We start from the raw sequence: 21334 nt of genomic DNA on the forward strand, positions 1-21334 counted from the left end.
AAACCACTGAAAAGACAGGGTTAAGAACACAAAGTGAGCTGCACACCATATATGGAGAAACCCGTTTCTTAAAACTAGTGATGAACTCATGCTCTGTTCTGTTTTCTCAAAGCTGAAGTCGGCTAGGTTTGCAAAGCTGTGGGCTGAGCACTCAGGCAATCACACTCTCAGAAACTGCGGCGGCTCTGGACTGCAGCCTCCCAAAGCTCCATGCCAGACAAAGCATGCGTGTCACACTTGCTACAATAGCCTGGATGGTTTCTTTTGTCTCCAATTATTCACACACAGCAAATATTTTGCCAGATATCGAAAATGAAGATTTCATCAAAGACTGCGTTCGAATCCATAACAAGTTCCGATCAGAGGTGAAACCAACAGCCAGTGATATGCTATACATGGTAAGGAAAATATCATTAATTGTGGCGTCAGTCAGTCAGAAACAACTAATGTGTACTGACTTTGGTGTTAATACCTTCATAATACTGAATGATTTTTTTTTCCATTGTGATTAATGTATGCAGTAAATTCACAGTCTGTGATCAAAACACATCCAGTTTAGCTCTGTCTACCCAACTGTTGTTATAAGCAAGTGCCACAGCACATTTTACTTCTCTTTGGACACTTCCTGTTTTCTGGTTTTCAGTGGATTTTACTTCTCTTTTTGTTATTTTCCTCCCTGTCAATTTTTGTGATTTGGTTTTCTTTTGTTTTGTTTTTTTTTTTTTTTTTTGCCTCTGAATTTACTTTTTTTGTTGCTGACAAAGTACTGAGTTGCTCAGGTAGGCAGAATGGCATCTGGGGAAAGGATGGGATTTTGATTCAGTAAGGCTTGGGATTGGATTTCAGATCTGTGGCTTTAAGCTGGTTTTTAACCTTTCCGAACTTCTTAGGATATGGGCTGTTGTGGTTATGGAATAATGTTGTGAAACACGGCACACACTATTTTGCCCATAATTAGCCTTCAGTGAAATGTCAGTTTTCCTCACTTAGATTCTAAATTCCATGATACTAAATTGTCACGTTTCCTACCAGCCCTACTCGGTGCTTGAAGACCATATTTATAGAGGACTCATATGCAGTGGTATCTTCTCTCCTTATCTCACCTCGTTTTCCATTCAAATTCCCACTGTACTCACCCCAGTTACACTTTAGATGAACCCCCTATTGTTTAATGTTTATTTTTGCAGACTTGGGACCCAGCACTAGCCCAAATTGCAAAAGCATGGGCCAGCAATTGCCAGTTTTCACATAATACACGGCTGAAGCCACCCCACAAGCTGCACCCAAACTTCACTTCACTGGGAGAGAACATCTGGACTGGGTCTGTGCCCATCTTTTCTGTGTCTTCCGCCATCACAAACTGGTATGACGAAATCCAGGACTATGACTTCAAGACTCGGATATGCAAAAAAGTCTGTGGCCACTACACTCAGGTAAGGATCTGCCCTATATTATCTTGAAACTGTCTTTTCAAGTGTGAGGAGAAAAATTGTACTATGAGGTTAAGAAAATGTATAGTATGCTAGTATTCCTGTAAATATAAGGGAGTTAAATAGAACAGCCTCCAATAACAGAAAATAGTGCTTGAAAAGTTTAGTTGTGTGAACTAAACACATAATGGGTAATATGTGAGGCCCACCAACTTGGACAGGCTTTGAACAATTCCTGTAACAGCTATTCTCCCATAGGACTTTATTCCATTTGTGAGAAATCAAAGAACCTTATGAGTGAAAGGATTTTCAGGTTCCAGCTGGCATGAGTTTTAAATGAAATTTGAGCCAATTGTTTTGGGACTATAAAATTGGAAGAAACAAGACTCTCAGACAGAAACATCAATAAGAACTGACGCTTCCACAACCTCTCATTCTCTCAAACATCGACTGAAAACCTACTGTGTGCCATGCACTAGGCACCACGCACGGTGCTACACAAGGAGGGAGAAAAAGTCAGTCCCAGGCCAACAGAGAGGCCAACGTGTAAACTTATATGAACCATTCTGAGGGTATTCTGCCCCCAGAATCCATATTATTAGTCCCAATAGCCACATTCAGAGCCACCCATTGAGTTTTTTTTTTTTTTAGTTTTTACTCAAGCTGATTCTGGCTCCCTAACCCTACCTCACATTTGCAGCATGATGGAAACAACTCTCTAGGGAGCATCTGTCATAATCATCTTCAGACGCTGCCTTCCTCTCCTGGCTACATTTTGTTTATTTACTGTCACTTCCTGGCCATCCTTGTCAAACCAATAACGTACGGTACTTAACCTATAATTGACTGTTTTGGGGCACAAAAAATCAGTTGAAATGAGGTATGAAGGCAAAAACGTTTCTATCAAGGCAGTTACATTGAAATATTAGGTGGTTTTAAGGAACAACATGGTGTTAGAAAAACTCCCTCACTCCAGCACAGCCTTACAAAGCCTGTGATCTCATTCGTGGTGTTACAGATGAACCAAGTTTGGTGCAGTTACAAAAAATTATTATAAGAGTAAAATGAATTTCTCCTGAATTTACTTCATAAACTAACAATTTTGGTTTACATTTACAAATAAATTTAACCAGGAAATAAGTTTCCTTGGATTCCAACAAGACCTAGGGGAGTAGAAAGCTAAATCTAGATAGCCTACAAGTGGTACTTGTACTGTTATGCATTGCGGTATTTAAATACTCAGAAATAATTGTCAGTTTGAGTGTGCCTACTTTCATTTATTTATTAGTCAGTGTTTAAGCTTTTACCCTATAACAGGCACTAGTGATATGTCTTAGTCTAGATTCTTGGAAAACAGAGCCTGAGACAATAGTTTATGAGCTAACATTTTATTGGGATACAATCTTGGAGAAGCGGAAGTGAGGAGAAATAGGGAATGAGCCAGGGAAGGAGGAGAAATACAGCTGGAAATGGTCCCTGACCCTCAGAAATTGACCTTTTGGGAGAGACTTATGTGTAAATGGATTATGACAGTGTTTGGCTGGTACAATTTAGAGAAGCTGACAAAGTGCCATGTGAGCAAGGAGAACAGAGTGAGCAACTTATCCAGCCAAAAGGAAGTGTAAAGCTTCACACTGCTGGAGACGTGTGAATTGATTCTTGAAAACTGAGTGGGAGTTTTTCAGATGAAAAGGAAAGGGAAGAGAATTCTCAGCAAGGTGTGGAAAGTATACAATGTGTATGAATGGGCCTGGTACTTTAGATCAATGGCAAGAAGCTCAGCATGCCAAATATATAGAGGTCAAAAGACTGTAAAATTGACAACAGACTCCTAAACCATGCTCAATACACAAGTTAAGACACTCCATGTTCACCATTCCAGGAAATCGAAAGAAGAGAACATTTGAGTTTATGTCATAAATGCCTGAGATTTCACAGATGGCCCTCCCAAAGTTAAGTGAGCTTACTTGTAAAATTTCCCCTTACATCTAAGGGAAAAAGGAGGACTAATATTTTGGTCATGAGAAAATTCATTTTCTAAAACCCAGTCCCATACATACAGATATTAAAACCCAAGCTCAGTGATCCTAACATGAGTGATCCTCTTTAAGAGACCGCTACATTCTACCCCCACTTCAGAAGAGGGGCACTCATCATGGGGAGAATGTCCAAGAACCCCCTGGGCTAGGAAGATAGAGCAGCAGCAATCACTTTTTAAATGGGCATAGTGTTTAGCTCTCTACACTGAAGACCTCATTCAATTATTGCCACAAATCTATTAAGGAGATGTTAATGGTATTACCCACAGGTGAATAAACAGACTTAGAGAGGTTAATAAGTTGTTCCCCTGATGTCATTTAGCTAGTAAGATGAAGAGCTGAGGTTCACATATTAGATATGTTGGAAGGCTTAAATAATAATTTCACTTGCGTCCTTGTGAAGAGACCACCAAACAGTCTTTGTGTGAGCAATAAAGCTTTTTATCACCTGGGTACAGGCAGGCTGAGTTCAAAGAGAGAGTCAATGAAGGGAGATGGGGTGGGGCTGTTTTATAGGATTTGGGTAATGGAAAATTACAGTCAAAGGGGGTTGTTGTCTGGCTGGCAGGGGTGGGAGTCACAAGGTGCTCAGTGGGGGAGCTTTTGAGCCAGGATGAGCCAGGAGAAGGAATTTCACAAGGTAATGTCATCAGTTAAGGCAGGAACAGGGCATTTTCACTTCTTTTGTGATTCTTCAGTTACTTCAGGCCATCTGGATGTATACGTGCAGGTCACAGGAGATATGATGGCTTAGCTTGGGCTCAGAGGCCTGACAAATAAAATATGTATACATTATCTAACAAAATACTAGTATTTAGTAGGCATTGAACAAAGGGTAGATCCTTACATGAGCTGGTTTTCCAACAATCATAATGGAAGAAGGATCTGATAGCTAGGTGAAAGACTCTGTTTTCATTGTGACAAGAAATCTTCCTGGGGGACTCAAAACTACTCAATTGCTGTGTTAAATTCATGCTGGACAGTTACTTTAAGTGGATATTACAACCTCCTACTTATCCTCATCTTATCTTCAAAAATCGAGCTATTTGCAGATTTTGGCTGTTGATGGGAGGTTGTACAGAATAAAGAAAATAGATTCAGGCCCATTAACTCCTCACAAAATGTATGATATTTCTTGATGTATTCATTCAACACTTTAGCTTTGTCTTCACTGGAGATAGACTAGCATTGAGAAAAAATGTTGGTGTATAAAATGGAAGATGACTCAAATTCGACATTCTGTTGCTGACAGTTCAGCTTTATAAAGTTTAGAAATAGTTTAATTAAAGTATCTGGGCAGGGTAGATTACTTGGATTTGATAGTGCTAGGATTTCTCACTAGATGGCGCTACTGATCTTATTTTAGTTTTTGTCTCCCTGCCTCCTCCTCCCACCCTCTTGACAGCTTTATTTTTATACTCTCATAGAACCATGGAAATGTGACCTGTTTCACAATTTCTGTAGTAGGTTTCATATATGTTACAATGTTACCATACTCCCGATAATGAACCAGAAGAGCTCATACCGAGAATTGAAAGGGAAAGATGGTGGGAAGGGGTTGTGGGCCTAAAAGGGAGACATCTTCCTTCCCTCTGGGTTCCCCAGGTGCAGTGCTTTTGTAAGAAAGGTATAAAGAGTGGTTCCTGGTTCTGAAGAGCTTGCTAAAAGAGAAAACACTCTAAAAGCATCTTGCTGAGGGCATGGACTGTCCTCACAGTACTTCATGGCCAGGCAGAATTAGGTTCCAATCTTTCACCTACAAAAGGAAGAGCAATAACACTTTATAAGGATTAAACATGATGTCACATGTAAAATGCTTAATGGTACACCTAAGTTCTCAAAAATGAGTAGCGCTTATAATTATGGTTTTTTGTTTACTACAGTAAGAAAACATACAACAGAAACCTGCCTGATAAAAAAAAAAATTAAAGTGTTAAGAATTTTTAAGCCTAAGAAACTTAGTGGTAAGGGAATGAAACAAGAATATTTGCTGAGTGCTTGCTATGTTCCAGAAGCTCATTTAAAACTTCAAAATAGGCCTATGGAGTTGGTATTGTTATTATCTTCATTTAATAGATAAGGAACCTAAGACCAAGGTCACACTGTAAGTGGCAAAGCTTGAATATGAACTCAAGCCTTGTGGCTCCAAAGCCCACAAGTTTAACCAAAAACCAGAGTGCCCATGAAGCTTTTAAAAAGAGACTGACTTGGAAAGACAGATAAACTGTGCTACATCCACGTAATAAATATTACTCAGCAATAAAAAGCAGTGACTACAGATGAATACAACAAATGCTTATACTATGTGAAAGAAGCCAGATTCAAAAAGCTATATTTAGACTGATTCCATTCATATAACATTCTGGAAAAGGCAAAACTACAGAAACAGATTAATGACTGCTGGGGTCTGGGGGTGGGGGTTGACCACAAAGGGGCTCAAGGGAACTTTCTGGGGCGATAAAAATATTCTATATCTTGAATGTGGTAGTGGCTACACAACTGTACTCTTTTGTCAAAATTCGTAGAAATGTACATCTAAAAATCATAAATGTTATTGTATCTTTATTATACCCTAATAAACCTGACTTTTAAAAAAAAAGGCCAACTAAAACACACAAAATGAATGGTAACTAACATTTGCACACTTCTGAGGAAAAAGTATTAAAATGGGGAAGGGATCCAAAGACTAAGAATACTTTTGATATAACAACGCTACAGAAGAAAGTGCTGGAAGACCAAAGGATAAAAATATAAAATGAGCCAAGGTGACAATAAAGGAATAAAGACAACACTGAACACAGCATGCATAGGAATTACCTGAGGAACTTGTTAAAATGCAGACTCCAAAAACAACTCCAGTGACTGGCATTCAGTAGGTCTGGGACAGGCCCAGGATCATTTTAAACAAAGGACCCCACATAAAATCACTTGAGATATAGAATAAAATTAAGAAATTTTAAAAATAAAACAAAACTGATTAGAAAGTAGAAGTTTAAGGATCAAACCTGAGGATTAACAACCCTTATAAAACTGGGCTTTCGCAGTGAGACAGAGGCCTAAGCTGATTCATTGCCTGTTCAGGCTGGAGTTCCCTGCAGGGGGTTCCTGGGGATAAAGAAATGTTTCTAGGGAGCACCCCTTTTAGATCATGGAGTAGGGAAGTACAATCGCCCTTGCCAAAGGAGGGTACCCTCTCCAGTTGCCAAACCAAGGAGAAGGCAGCCCACACTCTGCCCATCATCTCCCTAGTCACGTCCCCACTTCTACCACACCTTTAAATCTTGGAGAAGCTGAGACTCCAACCTCAGCTCCCCTCTTGCCTCACTTCCTACTCTCCCTCCAGGTGTCACAGGAAAGGGGTCGGGATCCAAACCCCAAGAGGGGGTTCTTGAATCTCGCGCGAGAAAATCCAGGGTGAGTCCGTAAAGTGAAGGCAAGTTTATTAAGAAAGAAAAGAAATAAAAGAATGGCTACTCCATAGACACAGCAGCCCTGAGGGCTGCTGGTTGCCCATTTTTATGGTTATTTCTTGATGATATGTTAAACAAGGGGCAGATTATTCATGCCCTCCCTTTTTAGACGATACAGGGTAACTTCCTGATGTTGACACAACATTTGTAAACTGTCATGGTGGGAGTGTAGCAGTGAGGCCATCAGAGTCACACTCATCGCCATCTTGGTTTTGGTGGGTTTTAGCTGGCTTCCTTACTGCAACCTGTTTTATCCGCAAGGTCTTTGACCTGTATCTTGTGCCAAACTCCTATCTCCCCTGTGACGTAGAATGCCTAACCGTCTGGGAATGCAGCCCAGTAGGTCTCAGCCTCATTTTACCCAGCCCCTATTCGAGATGGAGTTGTTAGGGCCGGGCATGGTGGCTCACGCCTGTAATCCCAGCACTTTGGGAGGCTGAGGCAGGCAGATCACCTGAGGTCAGTAGTTTGAGACCAGCCTGACCAACATAGTGAAACCCCATCTCTACTAAAAATACAAAATTAGCCGGGCATGGTGGCACATGCCTGTAATTCCAGCTACTTGGGAGCCTGAGGCAGGAGAACCGCTTGAACCTGGGAGGCAGAGGTTGCAATAAGCCGAGATTGCACCATTGCACTCCAGCCTGGGCAACAAGAGCAAAACTCCGTCTCAAAAACAAACAAACAAAAAAACAAAACCACAACAAGAAAACATAACACCAAGATGGAGTTGCTCTAGTTCAAACACCTGATACAGGGAATAAATTTCATTTATTTTTAAAGTAAACTTCTTCGTTTTCTGCAGCCACACTGGCTTTTCTTTGAGTTCTGTGAATGGGTCAGTCCCACCCAGGGATCACACAGGATGTTGCCCTCTGCTGGAAGACTCCAGACCAGCTCATTCCAGCTCCAGCTCCACCTCATTTCTTCAGAGAAAGGCACCATGCCATATATGCCCTTAGCATCTTCTACTTCCTATTCACAGTGGTCAAACCCTCACCTGATAAGTTTCATGACTGCTTTTTTTCTAAGTTTTGTGAATGTACCCACTGGTTCTAGCTCACTCAATTTTGAATGTATTTGGCACAGTTCTTATGACAAAATTGCTCAAAAACTTATGAGTAAAAAATAATTTAAAATGTAATTTGGTACTGCTGTAAAAAGGAGCGCATTTAATTGCTGGCTGTATCCACCTTTAAATACTTTCTTCTTTAGGCTTTTGTGACACCAAACACTCTTGGTCAAGATGGGCTATATAATTGAATTTGTGGAGCCCATTGCAAAATGATGTGGAATCTTTTGTTCAGAAAGCAAAAGAAAAGCACCACTAAAGGTGCTAAAATATGTGACAGCACTGATCTAAACCAAGCATGGGGCTCTTTTGAGTGCTGGATCCCATGTAACAGCGCAGGTCTCTCTGTTCTTGGTTTCCCTCCTACATCACTGACCACTCCTTCAGTCTGTTTTGCAGGCTGGTTTTGTGTTTGCTTTCATTATCCCAGACTCTCATTTACTTGATCTATTATATTTGCCTGTGTGATCTAATCTTGCCCCATGTCTTCCAGATTTACATCTCTAGCCTTACCCTGTCCTCTGGACTGCAGCCACCAAGTCAATCTTCACTTGATGTCTAATAGGCATCTCAAAATCAACATATTCTGAACAAAACCCCTGCCCACGCTCCCACCTACCCTCCTCCTTCCCTAGTTTTCTCCATCTCAGTAGATGTTTCTCAGGCCCCAAACCAAAACTTTATCTCTTCCCCTCTTAGCCTACACTCAAAATCCTTTTAACTTTACCTCTAAGCTGAGCCATGAACCTGATTCATTCTTGGGAGCTCCACTGGCATCACCCACGTGTGAGTCACTATCTTTTCATTCTTGTACCACTGAAACAGCCTCCAAAATTACCTGCTTCCTGTTTCCCTTGCTCTTCTCAGTCCATTCACTTCATAACCACCAAAGTGACCTAAGACATGAAAAAGAACATAGCACTCACAAGAATCTCCCTGATCGGTTTCTCTGCCTTTGACCTCACTGCTTACAACTCTCTCCAACTCATCAGATCTTGGCTTCACTTGCTTTCTTCCTGCCAATCTATAATGCCAAGCAAATTCCATCTCAGGGCCTTTCTCCCTGGTGTTCCCTCTGCTTGGAATGCTCTTCCTCCATTGTTTAAGTTTCCTGAATGTTTGTCCTGAGTGCTGCATCCTCGTCGTCCAAGTCTCAGTTCAAATGCTTCCTCTTCAGAGATGTCTTCCCTGAACACCCAAGTAAAATCAGCATCACCTCGCCCGCAGTCACTCCCTATTGCATTACCCTGTTTTATTTCTTCATTGTACTGTCAAAAATTATCTTATCGTTTATTTCATACACACACACCCACCCCAATAATGGTAACTACAGGTCTATCCAGCTGATTTCTGAGCATCTAAACCTTCCTGGGTTTTAAGCACTCTGACTAGAGTGGTATACCTCACCATGTTTATGAAGACCTAATCATACCCAATGCTTATCTTATGGTTTCTCTCTGTTAAAAATCCTTATTTCCTTTCAGGTTGTTTGGGCAGACAGTTACAAAGTTGGCTGCGCAGTTCAATTTTGCCCTAAAGTTTCTGGCTTTGACGCTCTTTCCAATGGAGCACATTTTATATGCAACTACGGACCAGGGTAAGTGCCTGAATCAACCGGTTTATAGGAAACGCCTCCCCAAAAAACAACAAAAAAAACCATTTTAGCAGTATTCCTCTTCATTGTAGAAAATCTGGATAGTAAAGTATAAATAAAAAATTAACATAACCTTTAATTCTTCTGCCCAGAGATATACTTCATTAACATTCTGGTACATTTTTCTTGGAGAGGGTGTGTGTGTGTGTACATCCTTTATATATACTATCTAACTACATACGCACATATTTTTAAGAGTGGTAAGACTAAAATATTCATCAGGGATATAAATTGTATATGGTAATACCACAAAGTGGAAGAACTGATGTTATATTTATTGGTTTATTAGAAACTTGGCAATTTTACACAATTTTCAAAGCAAAACAAATTCCTCAACTTATATAACCTATTTCATTTACTTTTGACAGTTGTTTTTAAAACAGATATAGTTACCACTTTGGGAAACAGGGAAAACACGTTCCTCCTACTTTCTTTAAACTTACATATGTGTGCTTGTGTCATACACATATTTAGAAAACTGATCATACTGAAAATATACATTTTCCATTTTTCACTTAAAATTATGCTGTGAAAAATTTTCCCCTTTTCAAAATTTTAAGTGATTTTAATCATAAAAATGGTAGATTGTTTATATAATGCTTACAATGCTCTCAGCACTGTTAAAGTGCTTCACATATATTAACTTAATCTTCACCAGAAGTTTATGAGATGGCTCCTGTTACTACCCCTGTTTGGCAAATGAGAACAGCAAGGCACACACGGGTCAGCAACCTGCCCAAAGTTCTACAGTTAGTGACTATCACTGATGGACTTTGATCTGGCTGTCTAGCTCCAGAGTCCATGCTCCTGATGGTACCACCATCCTGTTGAAGAATTTAGATTGTTCACTATATTTTCATTTAATATATGATGAACAACCTCGTATATATATCTTCAGTCACTGCTATTTCCCTGTAATTCCTTGAGATACCAGCACGTAAAGACTGTGACCATTTTTGTTTTAAGTACATATTGCCAAATTACATTCCACCATTATATCAATTTGTATTTCACCATCAGTACTAGGTATTATAATTTCTTAGTATTTTCTAATTTGATGGAAATGGCATTTCATTTGCTTTCTTTTGCATCTCTGTGATTACTAGTAATTATAAATTTCTTCACATAATTGTCTATATTTTCTGTGAATCATGTGGGCTGACCATTTTTCTACTAGATTTTCGTATTTATAAGTTTTTACATTTTAAAGGTTTTTAACCGTTTGCAATATATATAATGATCTTTAATTTGTTGCCTTTGAATTTTTGGATTCCTGGAGATTGGCTGAAAGAAAGCCATTTCCATGATGTAATGTGCAGAAGACATGCTCAATATTCTGACTGAGTGCTGTAGGTGTGAAGGAAGAGACAAAGCAAGTGTCATTCAGAAGATGACAGCTTTGACTTAATATCTTAAGAGTTGGAAAATAAAGAAAACCCAGAAAAAACTAGACAAAGCCATAATTCAGTTAGTGGTAACTTTTCATATGACTTTTTTTTTTTTTTTTTTTGAGACAGGGTCTCTCACTCTGTCACCCAGGCTGGAGTACAGTGGCTCGCTTATGGTTCACTGCAGCCTTAACCTCTCAGGCTCAAGCAATCCTCCCAACTCAGCCTTCCTAGTACCTGAGACTACAGGCACATGCCACCATGCCCCGTTAATTTTTTGTAGAGACAGAGTTTTGCCATATTGCCCAGGCTCGTCTCCAACTCCTGGGCTCAAGTTATCCACCTGCCTCAGCCTCCCAGAGTGCTGGGATTATAGGCATGAGCCACTACACCCGGCCTCATATGACATTTTTAATGGTTAAGATACAATTAATTTACTGTGTGACCCTGGACAAGTTAACTCTGAATCTCAGTTTAACCTCCAACAGATCAGGATAACAGCATCCATCACTTAGAGTAGCTATGAAAGTGACAAGAGAAGGCTTTGTAAAATACTAGGTATATATAATGCTTGGCAATGGTGAATGTTTTGTAAGTATTCATGATTTTTATTCATTAAAGTACAAATGTAAATTTTCCTGGTTTAGACTCACTTATCTTCAGAGTTATAAACAATATTAAATTATAAAACTTACAACCAAAGTTATAATGCTTCCATAAAGACTAACTTCAAATATTCATTTATTCAACAAATATTTGTTTTACTGAGCTCCAAAGGAGAACAGGGCAGTCTCTGTCTTTATGAGAGTAATATTTATGGGGCAAACAGATAATAAAAATTTAAATAAAATAACTGCATCATTATAGGGGCAATTAAGGAACTATAAACAATAATGTAATAGAAACTATCAATAGGCAAGGCCCCTATTTAAAATAATCAGGGAAGGGCTTCTTGTGTTATATTTAAGCTTAGGCATGAAGAATGAGAAGGAATCAGACATAAGAACTTCTGGAACAGCTGTCTAGTGGAGAAAAGAACAGCAAAACTTCCGTGAAGAAAAGTTTGGCAAGTTTAAACCACAGAGACTGGTGCCCTCGGTCTGCTAAACAGATGAAACGGGGGGAGGAAGGCAGTTGCAGATCTAGCGGGAACTTTTAGATCATGACAAAGTTTACATAAGAAGTCATTCAAGTGTATTAAGCAGGGGAGCGATGAGACCTTTAAATTTGGACATCCGTGTGGATGGAAAATGGATTAGAGGAGCATAAAAGGTAAAACAGACCAGTTAGGAATGTCCTCATTTCCCTCTGCCCTCTGAGGTATTATTTTCCTATACACAAAAAGTTGTAGGCCCCCATTCCACATCATCTTAGGAAGTTCAGTATCCTCCTCAATATTTCTGATACCTCAGAATGGGGTCTGGGATGCTTAATCTTCCAGTTGCCTGTAATACTCTCCTCTTCATTTCCCCTGGGCACCATGAACAAGGGTATGGTATGTAACAGATCTTTACTCAGAGTGGATTAGTGGAGGAGAGGATTATAGTGCAGAAGAGGAAATAACTTTGACCACAAGATAGTCAAGATAGTAGCAGTGTGCTTAGGCTGTCACTGCCTTAGGGACCCTTACCCATATTTATCTTTTTCTTTAAAGAAAGATTTGTCTTCGGTCTTCCCCTGGGTCCCATAACCCCAACCCTCTTCTCTCTCAGGCTACCAGGGAAAACACTGAAATGTCCTGTTGCTTTATTGTGCTGAATATTTTAGGTCCCACAGTCTTAATGACTCCCATCTAGACAAATCCAGGCCTTTCCAGTAGCATGTTTCTCCCAAGATGAATACTACCATTTCCACAGACCTCACCAACTGTCTTGGTTTTTAGCTTATTTTTAAGTAGCATTTTTTACCTTTTCCTTTATAGTTTGGAATGCACAACTAAGTATCATAAATGATTTTATTAAAATCATTCTAGAACTTAAACCACTTAATACTGTGCTTATTAACAATGAAAGACATTCCAATGATTAATGTCTATTTTGGACATCTTTTGAAATTGCTATCAGAATTTCTACTATACTACCTTTTTTCCATGGTGTAGAGTAAGCACAGGGCTAATTAAATTTCTGAAGCAACTTAAAATTTGGAGCAAAATGAGATAAGAACATAGATTTGGGGTTGGAAATAAGGTATCATTATAAAGTTGTGTGTCTAAGGTGAGAGTTCTCAACTTTGGAGGTAATTGTAGAGTGTTGGGGAGAGGAGGGCCATAAACTTTGATTAGAAAAAAGTTTTATTTTTATTTTCACTAACCTCTATTAAAAATAACATTTCCTTTCATTATGAATGAAGACAACACTCCACCATCATATTAGCAATAAACGTGACTCTGACTTAGCAGTACCATCTTTGTAAATATCAGATATTTTCATACCACATTCCAGTTGCTGCAGAGAACTCAAAATATAGCTTGTGTTCATCACTACTTTGAAACTAATAGCCCCCTGGTAGATCTTAATAGAGAAGTACATATTACTTTATCACAAATCTTGTTTTAAACATTTTGATAACTATTTCAATTTAATTGGTTTCCTTTATAATCCTATGTATTTTATGCATTTAACAACAAACTGTTGAGAAAGAGCCCATAGGCCTCACAAGACTGCCAAAAGGGTACGATTACACAAAAAAGTTTAGAACTTTTTCCAAAAGCAGAGTTCCAAAAAAAAAAATTAGTGCAATGGCAGGTTCATTGAGATAACTGTGCAGCCTCTCCCCATTACTACTATGAGGATATTTATGGGGATATAAAATGCTTGGATATTATTTCACTTTCTAGTCTGTGACCTTGGTCAATTACTTATACTCTGTGACTCAGCCTCTAGCTATATAATGGGTATAAATAGACAACAGTAACTTCCTCATAGGGTTTTTGTGAAGATTATTTCATTCAAGGTTGTTTAGAACAAAGACAAGCACATGGTAGTGCTCACTAATTAGTAGGTATTATTCATATCACATCTTGTATGTGAAAACAATTTGCACTTTAGAAATTCCCCCATACCATTATTTATTATTTTTTTGGAAGGCACCAGCCAAATGGCTCCTATCCAGTGAAAATTATGGAGGGCTGACCAACTGAGAATATTGAGAATGTGGGTCACCATAGCTTTTCTAAGATGGACAGTTTTTTGAATGGCAGTAATCATATAGGCCAGAGGGTAGGTAAAGAGAGGGAGCACAGCCCTGGAGTCAAATCCAGGTTTCCTCTGACTCTGAAATGTATAAATTGTGATTAAAGGTATCTCTTACATCTTTTGTCTCATCTGTAAAACAAGAATAACTTCCTCTCAGAGCTGTCACAATTAAATGGGATGCAGATTAAAACAGGTGCATAGACACAGGTACATAGAATGAACTATGCAAATATTAGCAGCCTTCCATTTCTGCCTTCCTGTCTTCACTTCTATTACCAGCTCTCTGGACCTTTGTACTTCACTCCACTATTCTTCTGGATTTAGTTAAGGATTCATAGTAAATTGCAATTTTAAAAAACCGAAAAACTTCTAATGGACATCCTTCTTCTGCTTTACAGAGGGAATTACCCAACTTGGCCATATAAGAGAGGAGCCACCTGCAGTGCCTGCCCCAATAATGACAAGTGTTTGGACAATCTCTGTGGTGAGTAAAAGGAACAATCTACCAATAGAATAACGTAATAGTAACATGTAACTTTCTACAGAATTAACAATGAAACCATGTTTTATCCTAACGGCTATCTTCAAGGAAACTGGCATCAAGTAGCAATTAAACCAATGGCTTACTGTTCTAGGAATACATTTAAGAGAAATTTAAATGTGAAAATCACGTTCTTTTTATTTAGTTCTAATTGGTCAAACAACAACAAAAAAAACTGTCAGAAACTGTAGACTAAGATTCCTAAGATTTGCTTATTTCAGCAAGATCAAAAATAAGTATAACAGGTCATCCAAACAAACAGAATTCTGTTTTTTTTGTTTGTTTTTTTTTTTTTTTTGAGACAGAGTCTTGCTCTGTCACCCATGCTAGAGTGCAGTGGTGTGATCTCAGCTCACTGCAACCTCCATCTCACGGGTTCAGGCGATCCTCCTGCCTCAGCCTCCCAAGTAGCTGAGATTACCATGCCACCATGCCCAGCCTGGCCAACATGGCAAAACCCCCCTCTACTAAAAATACAAAAACTAGCTGGGTGTGGTGGTGGATGCCCGTAATCCCAGCTACTCAGGAGGCTGAGGCAGGACAATCACTTGAGCCCAGGAGGTGGAGGTTGCAGTGAGCAGAGATTGTGCCACTGCACTCCAGCCTGGGTGACACAGTGAGGGTCTATCTCCAAAAAATGAAAATAAAATAAAGCTGCAACATGGCACTTTTTATTAGCCAGACAGCATTTAATGAAGAAGTGTAGAAGCTGCAAGCAGTTACATTTCCAAGGATGTTTTACTAAACATCCAAAAAATTCTGCTTTGTGATTTTGAAATATTAGTAAGTGGCCAAGAGTTTATTTCTGGTTCTTGTTCTAGACACAAGCCCTTCCATCCCAGTATGTTTTTATTTTTACCATGGTGTGAAGGGGAAACTTCAATTAAGCTGTGCAAAGCCTGTGGTACTTTCGTGTCCATATTTGTAACAAACTGAACTCAGAGCAGCCGGGCTAGAGTAGGGTGCTTAGAATAGAGGAAGGACAGAGTCAGCCAAGTTCCACTGCACGAAATTTAGTTTGGAAAAAAGTGTTCCATTGCTCACGTTTTATAAGGTCCCTTGCAGGCCTAAAATTATAAAATTATATATATTAAACTGCTTGCTCTCCTCCTTCCCATTTAATGTTGAATACTTATCTTTACATACAATCGTACTTTTGCAAAGTTTTCTGAGCCATTTTTCTCCCAGTCCTATCATTCTTTATTTCACTTATATCACTCTTGTGAAGAAAAGTCAGTAACATGTAGCCACAATGCAGATAATATCAAGGTATCAATGTATTCACTGAATTCTTCCTTTCACTCTGCACTTCAAAACATAATTTCTTCCTTCCAAATTAACCAGTATACATAAGAGCTAAAACTATGGATTTCAGAACCAGTATGCCAAGTTTTAGTGCAATTTCCAGTTTGACCACTGTGACTTTGGGCAAGTTTCTGCTTCTATTTACTTTTTTCAATGAAACAGTCCAGTGAAAAAAATGTTTCCCTTTAAAAATCTAGGCAATTAGTAACACTACCACCACCACAATGACAAAAATACTTCTGGTTTTAGCTTTTGATCTTTGGTGATCTAACTTGAGATGATCTTTAATCTTGGGGAATAACATTTAGGAGATTAAAGCTGTAGTCCAATAATGAAAACCCTTGGACTCTTGAGAAAACACATGCTAACTTGTATTTATAAGATGTGAAACTCATTACCCATTTACTTCAGATAAGTGCTCAACATCTTACAGATTGATCTTGTCACTAATTTCCTATTCTCAAAGCTAGATTTATGTAATTTGTTTTCATGTAGGTTTAGGCTTACTTGAAAGTATTCTACTCTTCGCATTAATACTGAATAAGTAAGATTTGTGACTAAAAAACTTAAGAATCACCATTTGACCTTTTATAAGGTCTGATGAAGGTAAAGGTTAGAGGATAAAAGCTTTTATTTAAGAGATTCTTTCTCAGACAAATTATGGCAAGCACTGGAGCATAAATTCCTTTGCGGTATTCCTTTGTGGTCTCCTAGATACTGCTGGTAGTTCAATAAATACCCTTGGAGGCCAAATCAGGACTGTTTTACGAAATGTGCTGGGCATATTAGTGGTACATAAGATGATTTTAGCTAGTTCACAGATGTACGTTTGTTTCAATAGTTGAATATTGAACATTCAAAAATATATATAAGAAAAAATAACTAACTAGAACATCACACTCTTGATTTCATGGACATAACTAACTGCCAAGAAAAGTGAGGGTAGCATCTTTACAGTAATTCACCACAGACAAAGCCCACTCACAGGTATGAAGACCAGGGATGCTCACCAGTGCCCAGAGGACTAGATGATTGATGGGTTCTACCATGAGCATCTAATAGCGACTGCTGCAGAACTGGTGTGGAAAAGGTTTCTATTTTATAAAAGAAAGTATCCAGAAGGCTAAAGGCAGTTGTGGAATTTATTTCTTCCCAGTGCTCTGATTGTCAAAATTTGAATAAAGCTCAGTGAAAGGAGGACAGTAATTAATGACTTGATAGCCAAACAAACATCGTAATGATGATTTAGTGATATACTAGACTGGATGAAAGAGAGGTCACTGTCTTTTCACTATGGACTCATCATAAACAGTATCATTCTTCTCAGGAAGAAACTTATTTTTAGAACTATATTTTAATAAATTTCTCACATTCTAATATTTAATTTTTATTTTTTAAATTTTATTACCTGCTAGGTATGACGTGGAAAATGATTTTCCATTTATAGTAATGGTATAGTTTCCTTTTTATGAAAGGTTTATAAAGTTTATATAAATAAAGTTTATATAAAAAGTCAACTTAAAAATACCAAGTTAATTCAGTCAGTTCAAAAAATTTTGAATAATTAAACTTGGAAAGTCACTGCAATAAAGCCAAAGCAAGTTAATGGTCATAATTATTATAAGTCTTAGCTTTTTAAAATAAAACTCTCAACTGTATCTACCCTTTTAATTTTTTTTCTTTCTTCCTAACTTTACAGTTAACCGACAGAGAGACCAAGTCAAACGTACGTACATCAATCTTAAATTGTTTCATTAAGAGCTATGTGAATTCTGTCAGTGCATTATGAGGAACAATGTCTAAGAGGATATTCTATGTTTGTTTCACAGGTTACTACTCTGTTGTGTATCCAGGCTGGCCCATATATCCACGTAACAGATACACTTCTCTCTTTCTCATTGTTAATTCAGTAATTCTAATACTGTCTGTTATAATTACCGTTTTGGTACAGCACAAGTACCCTAATTTAGTTCTTTTGGACTAATACAATTCAGGAAAGAAAAAAACCCAAAAACCAACCTTATTCATGTATGGCTTTTTTTAAACCAATAACAATTAGGTGTACTTCTATTTTAAAACATTTCAGAAAAAAAATATGTTATAGCAATACTCTTACTCAAAAGAAGAAATTTCCTAACTCTATCAATCAGATAAACTCATCTTTACTATAAATAAGCATTACTTGCAGGTTGCCACAGGTGGACTTTTAGTAAGTAACCTAACCCATGTTTCAGCTTCTAAATCTGCAAAATGAGCAAGGTACAGTAGCACATTTTTAGGTGATTCTTAGTAACTCCAGTAGCCTTCATTAGTTAAAAACATTATTTTTTGCATGCTGCTTCGACTCTAAATATCTGGTTTTCCCTGTCTTTTTGGTTTACCACTTCCCCAGATTCAGAACAGAGGAGTAACTAGGGGATCTGATTTTAGAGGCCTTAATTTTCTGTTCATGGACTGTTAAAAGTAAAACCAAATTTTCAAAAGGGATAAACCTAAATATTTACTTGTTATCATCAGAGAGGGAACATCAAATGCTGGGACATCATTACTAACCAATAGCATCAGACACTGGATTTAATGGATAATCACAATGGTCGTAATGTATACAAAGACATATATACCACTTTCTAGTATAAATTTTTCAAAAAATACAATAATATAATTTATAAAGAACACTCTTTATGAACAACCACCACCACCAAAAAAAAAAAAAAAAAGCCCTCAGAAAATTTCTCACAAATAAGGCAACTAATGCCTGGTATCTCAAAATCCTTTACAAAAGGAGATAGATAGTTCTAGTCAAGGAGTTTTGGGTATGTTACTTTTTTTTCTTCTTTTTCTTTTCATCTGCCTCCATCTTAAGCGCAATTTCTTCAGCTGTAAGAGCTCCCAGTTTCTTATTCTTTGCTTTCTTAACCTTTTCCTTGATGCTGGCCACATCAATTTTAGTTTCAGTAGAAGCTAGACAAATTAAAAGCACAACACATGTAATACTTTAGATTTTACCAAGTAAAATGAAGAATATATGTTTAAGGCAGTAACTTCAGAGTACTCTTATCAGAGCACTCTTATAATTGAATAACTGAAAGATCACAGTATAAAATATAAAAACACTTGCCTAAAGCAGTTAGAAATTTCTTCAGACTAAGATAAAACAAATCATAAAATACTTTATATAGTAGTACAAGTATACATAAAAGTGGCATAAATGGCATAATTGAACCAATTACTGGATTCAACTATATTAAGACTATTTCCTTAAATCCTACTTCAGACTAAATTATTTTACCTACATTCTTTTCCATATTTTGGAACCATATTTTGGAACTTTTGAGTCCTCATTATTTTCCATCTTGCACATTAAAATAATTTAAAATTACATGTATCCCTTCTCAGTAAGTTTAATCAGCTAACCCTAAGCTAGAGGTCAAAATCTACTTCCTCTAATATCAAAACCAAAATTTAAAGTTTTCCAAATATTAATTCAATATTAATTGAATAGTCAATGAATTAATTCATTTAATATTAGATTAATTCATTGAATATTAATAATATTAGATTAATTCATTGAATATTAATTTGATGAATGACTAATAGTATTTTAACAAGATTTTGGTATATTTAACAACATTTTGGTAATAAAGACAATAATTTGGGAGTATTTGGAAGTCCCTCTAATAGAAGCCAACTATCTAATCAATGCCAAAAGTGTGAACAAAATAGAGAAAGGAAGCAGTGAAAAAGAATGCAACTTTTTCTTACCATTCAAAGTACAGGATCACAGCATAAAAGAATCATAAGATAAGGCCGGGCGCGGTGGCTCACGCCTGTAATCCCAGCACTTTGGGAGGCCGAGGTGGGCGGATCACGAGGTCAGGAGATCGAGACCACGGTGAAACCCCATCTCTACTAAAAATACAAAAAATTAGCCGGGCGCAGTGGCGGGCGCCTGTAGTCCCAGCTACTCGGGAGGCTGAGGCAGGAGAATGGCGTAAACCCGGGAGGCGGAGCTTGCAGTGAGCCGAGATTGCACCACTGCACTCCAGCCTGGACGACAGAGCGAGACTCAGTCTCAAAAAAAAAAAAAAAAAAATCATAAGATAAAACATCATAATGTACAAACTACCTAGCAACCTGAGAAGCACAGAGTGTTAAAGCCTCCACCGTGTGGAGAAACTAAATTAGGGTAACTAGCTATTGAGTACCTTCAAAGCACTCAACTGACAGGTTGTACAAACTGGAAATTATAATAATACTTACGACATTTCTACCTTTTATATAACCAATAATCTACCATAGAATATAGTATTTTTAAAGCTATTAACAAACAATATATTAAAATAATAATGTATTATATCTGTTTCTGACCAAGTCTACGTACAATATTGCTGGTGAGCCCTCTCCCTTCAGTGTGTCACTGTTCACTTTGGAGGGTTACTTTAGGAAGAGGACAAGTGTTACCACAGGGGAAAAAAAATGCAGAAGAGGATGCATCAGAAGAAATGAAGAAATGGCATGAGAATGTTTTCTCTTAGTGTCTTTTAAATACTAGGTTAGTGCGAAAGTGATTTCTGCCATTTAAAAACCACAATCACTTTCGCACTAATAGCTCCTGAATAAGACCTGTCAGCATCCTTTAGTCTAAGGTGATGAGAAATCCATGTTACCAATATAGAAGCCAAACTCTAAGGCAAGATCACATAAAGAGAAGAAAAAGTACAACTTCTGATAATTCCTCTTTGAGAGGCATGACAGCAGAGCTCAGGGATCTTCTTGCATTTCTACAGAAGATGCACTGGCTGCCCTGGGTTTGTATCTTTCACAACAAAGAGTCTTTTCCAAGCACAGACCAGAGGTCAGGAGAGGATTGTCAATCCAGTTTGCACTGAAATAGGCATTAGCTGCCTCTGAATTATAAATTATCTCAGCCATCCCTTGTCCTTAGGATTCGTAATTAATGAAATGCTAAGAGAACTGATGAAAAGATACAACTGTTTCTTAAAGAGATTCAGACAAATTTACTATGGGTTTACTTTGCCTAATTAATAAAGACTTTTACATCATAGAAAGCATTACCTTCCTTAGGTTTCACAGTTGGTTTTTCCTTAGGTGGAATAAATGCTTTGTTTCTTTCCTCTTGTCTCTTACTGATGGCTTCTGCTTGTTTAGCCTACATTAATAAATAAAAAATACATCAGTTAAATGTATTTATAGTTAAATAATTCAAGTATCTATGAACTT

General features: G+C 37.8%; 2 protein-coding genes across 2 annotated transcripts in view; one reads left to right on the forward strand and one right to left on the reverse strand.

The window, feature by feature from the left end:
- Positions 1-21296, forward strand: GLIPR1 (GLI pathogenesis related 1). Its single transcript, XM_004053594.5, has 6 exons — positions 1-398; positions 1188-1433; positions 9496-9608; positions 14646-14731; positions 17793-17819; positions 17923-21296. The coding sequence occupies exons 1-6, from the start codon at positions 225-227 to the stop codon at positions 18075-18077; spliced, it is 801 nt and encodes a 266-aa protein (XP_004053642.1). The 5' UTR covers positions 1-224; the 3' UTR covers positions 18078-21296.
- Positions 14901-21334, reverse strand: part of KRR1 (KRR1 small subunit processome component homolog) — a 16741-nt gene continuing 10307 nt past the window's right edge. The window contains exons 9-10 of the mRNA XM_019039055.4: positions 21170-21263; positions 14901-19054 (exon numbers count right to left, since the gene is read on the reverse strand). Coding sequence (XP_018894600.1) covers positions 18912-19054; positions 21170-21263 — 237 coding nt within the window. The 3' untranslated portion in view covers positions 14901-18911. The remainder of the gene's footprint in view (positions 19055-21169; positions 21264-21334) is intronic.

Source organism: Gorilla gorilla, chromosome 10 (genome assembly GCF_029281585.2).
Source record: "Gorilla gorilla gorilla isolate KB3781 chromosome 10, NHGRI_mGorGor1-v2.1_pri, whole genome shotgun sequence".
Taxonomy (NCBI): domain Eukaryota; kingdom Metazoa; phylum Chordata; class Mammalia; order Primates; family Hominidae; genus Gorilla; species Gorilla gorilla.

What these genes read in the sequence shown, in the direction of transcription:
- GLIPR1 (XM_004053594.5), top strand. Translation starts at nt 225, where the DNA reads ATGCGTGTCACACTTGCTACAATAGCCTGGATGGTTTCTTTTGTCTCC. An exon ending in ATATGCAACTACGGACCAGG is followed by an intron (nt 9,609 to 14,645) that starts GTAAGTGCCTGA and finishes TCTGCTTTACAG; the next exon opens with AGGGAATTACCCAACTTGGC. An exon ending in GTGTTTGGACAATCTCTGTG is followed by an intron (nt 14,732 to 17,792) that starts GTGAGTAAAAGG and finishes CTAACTTTACAG; the next exon opens with TTAACCGACAGAGAGACCAA.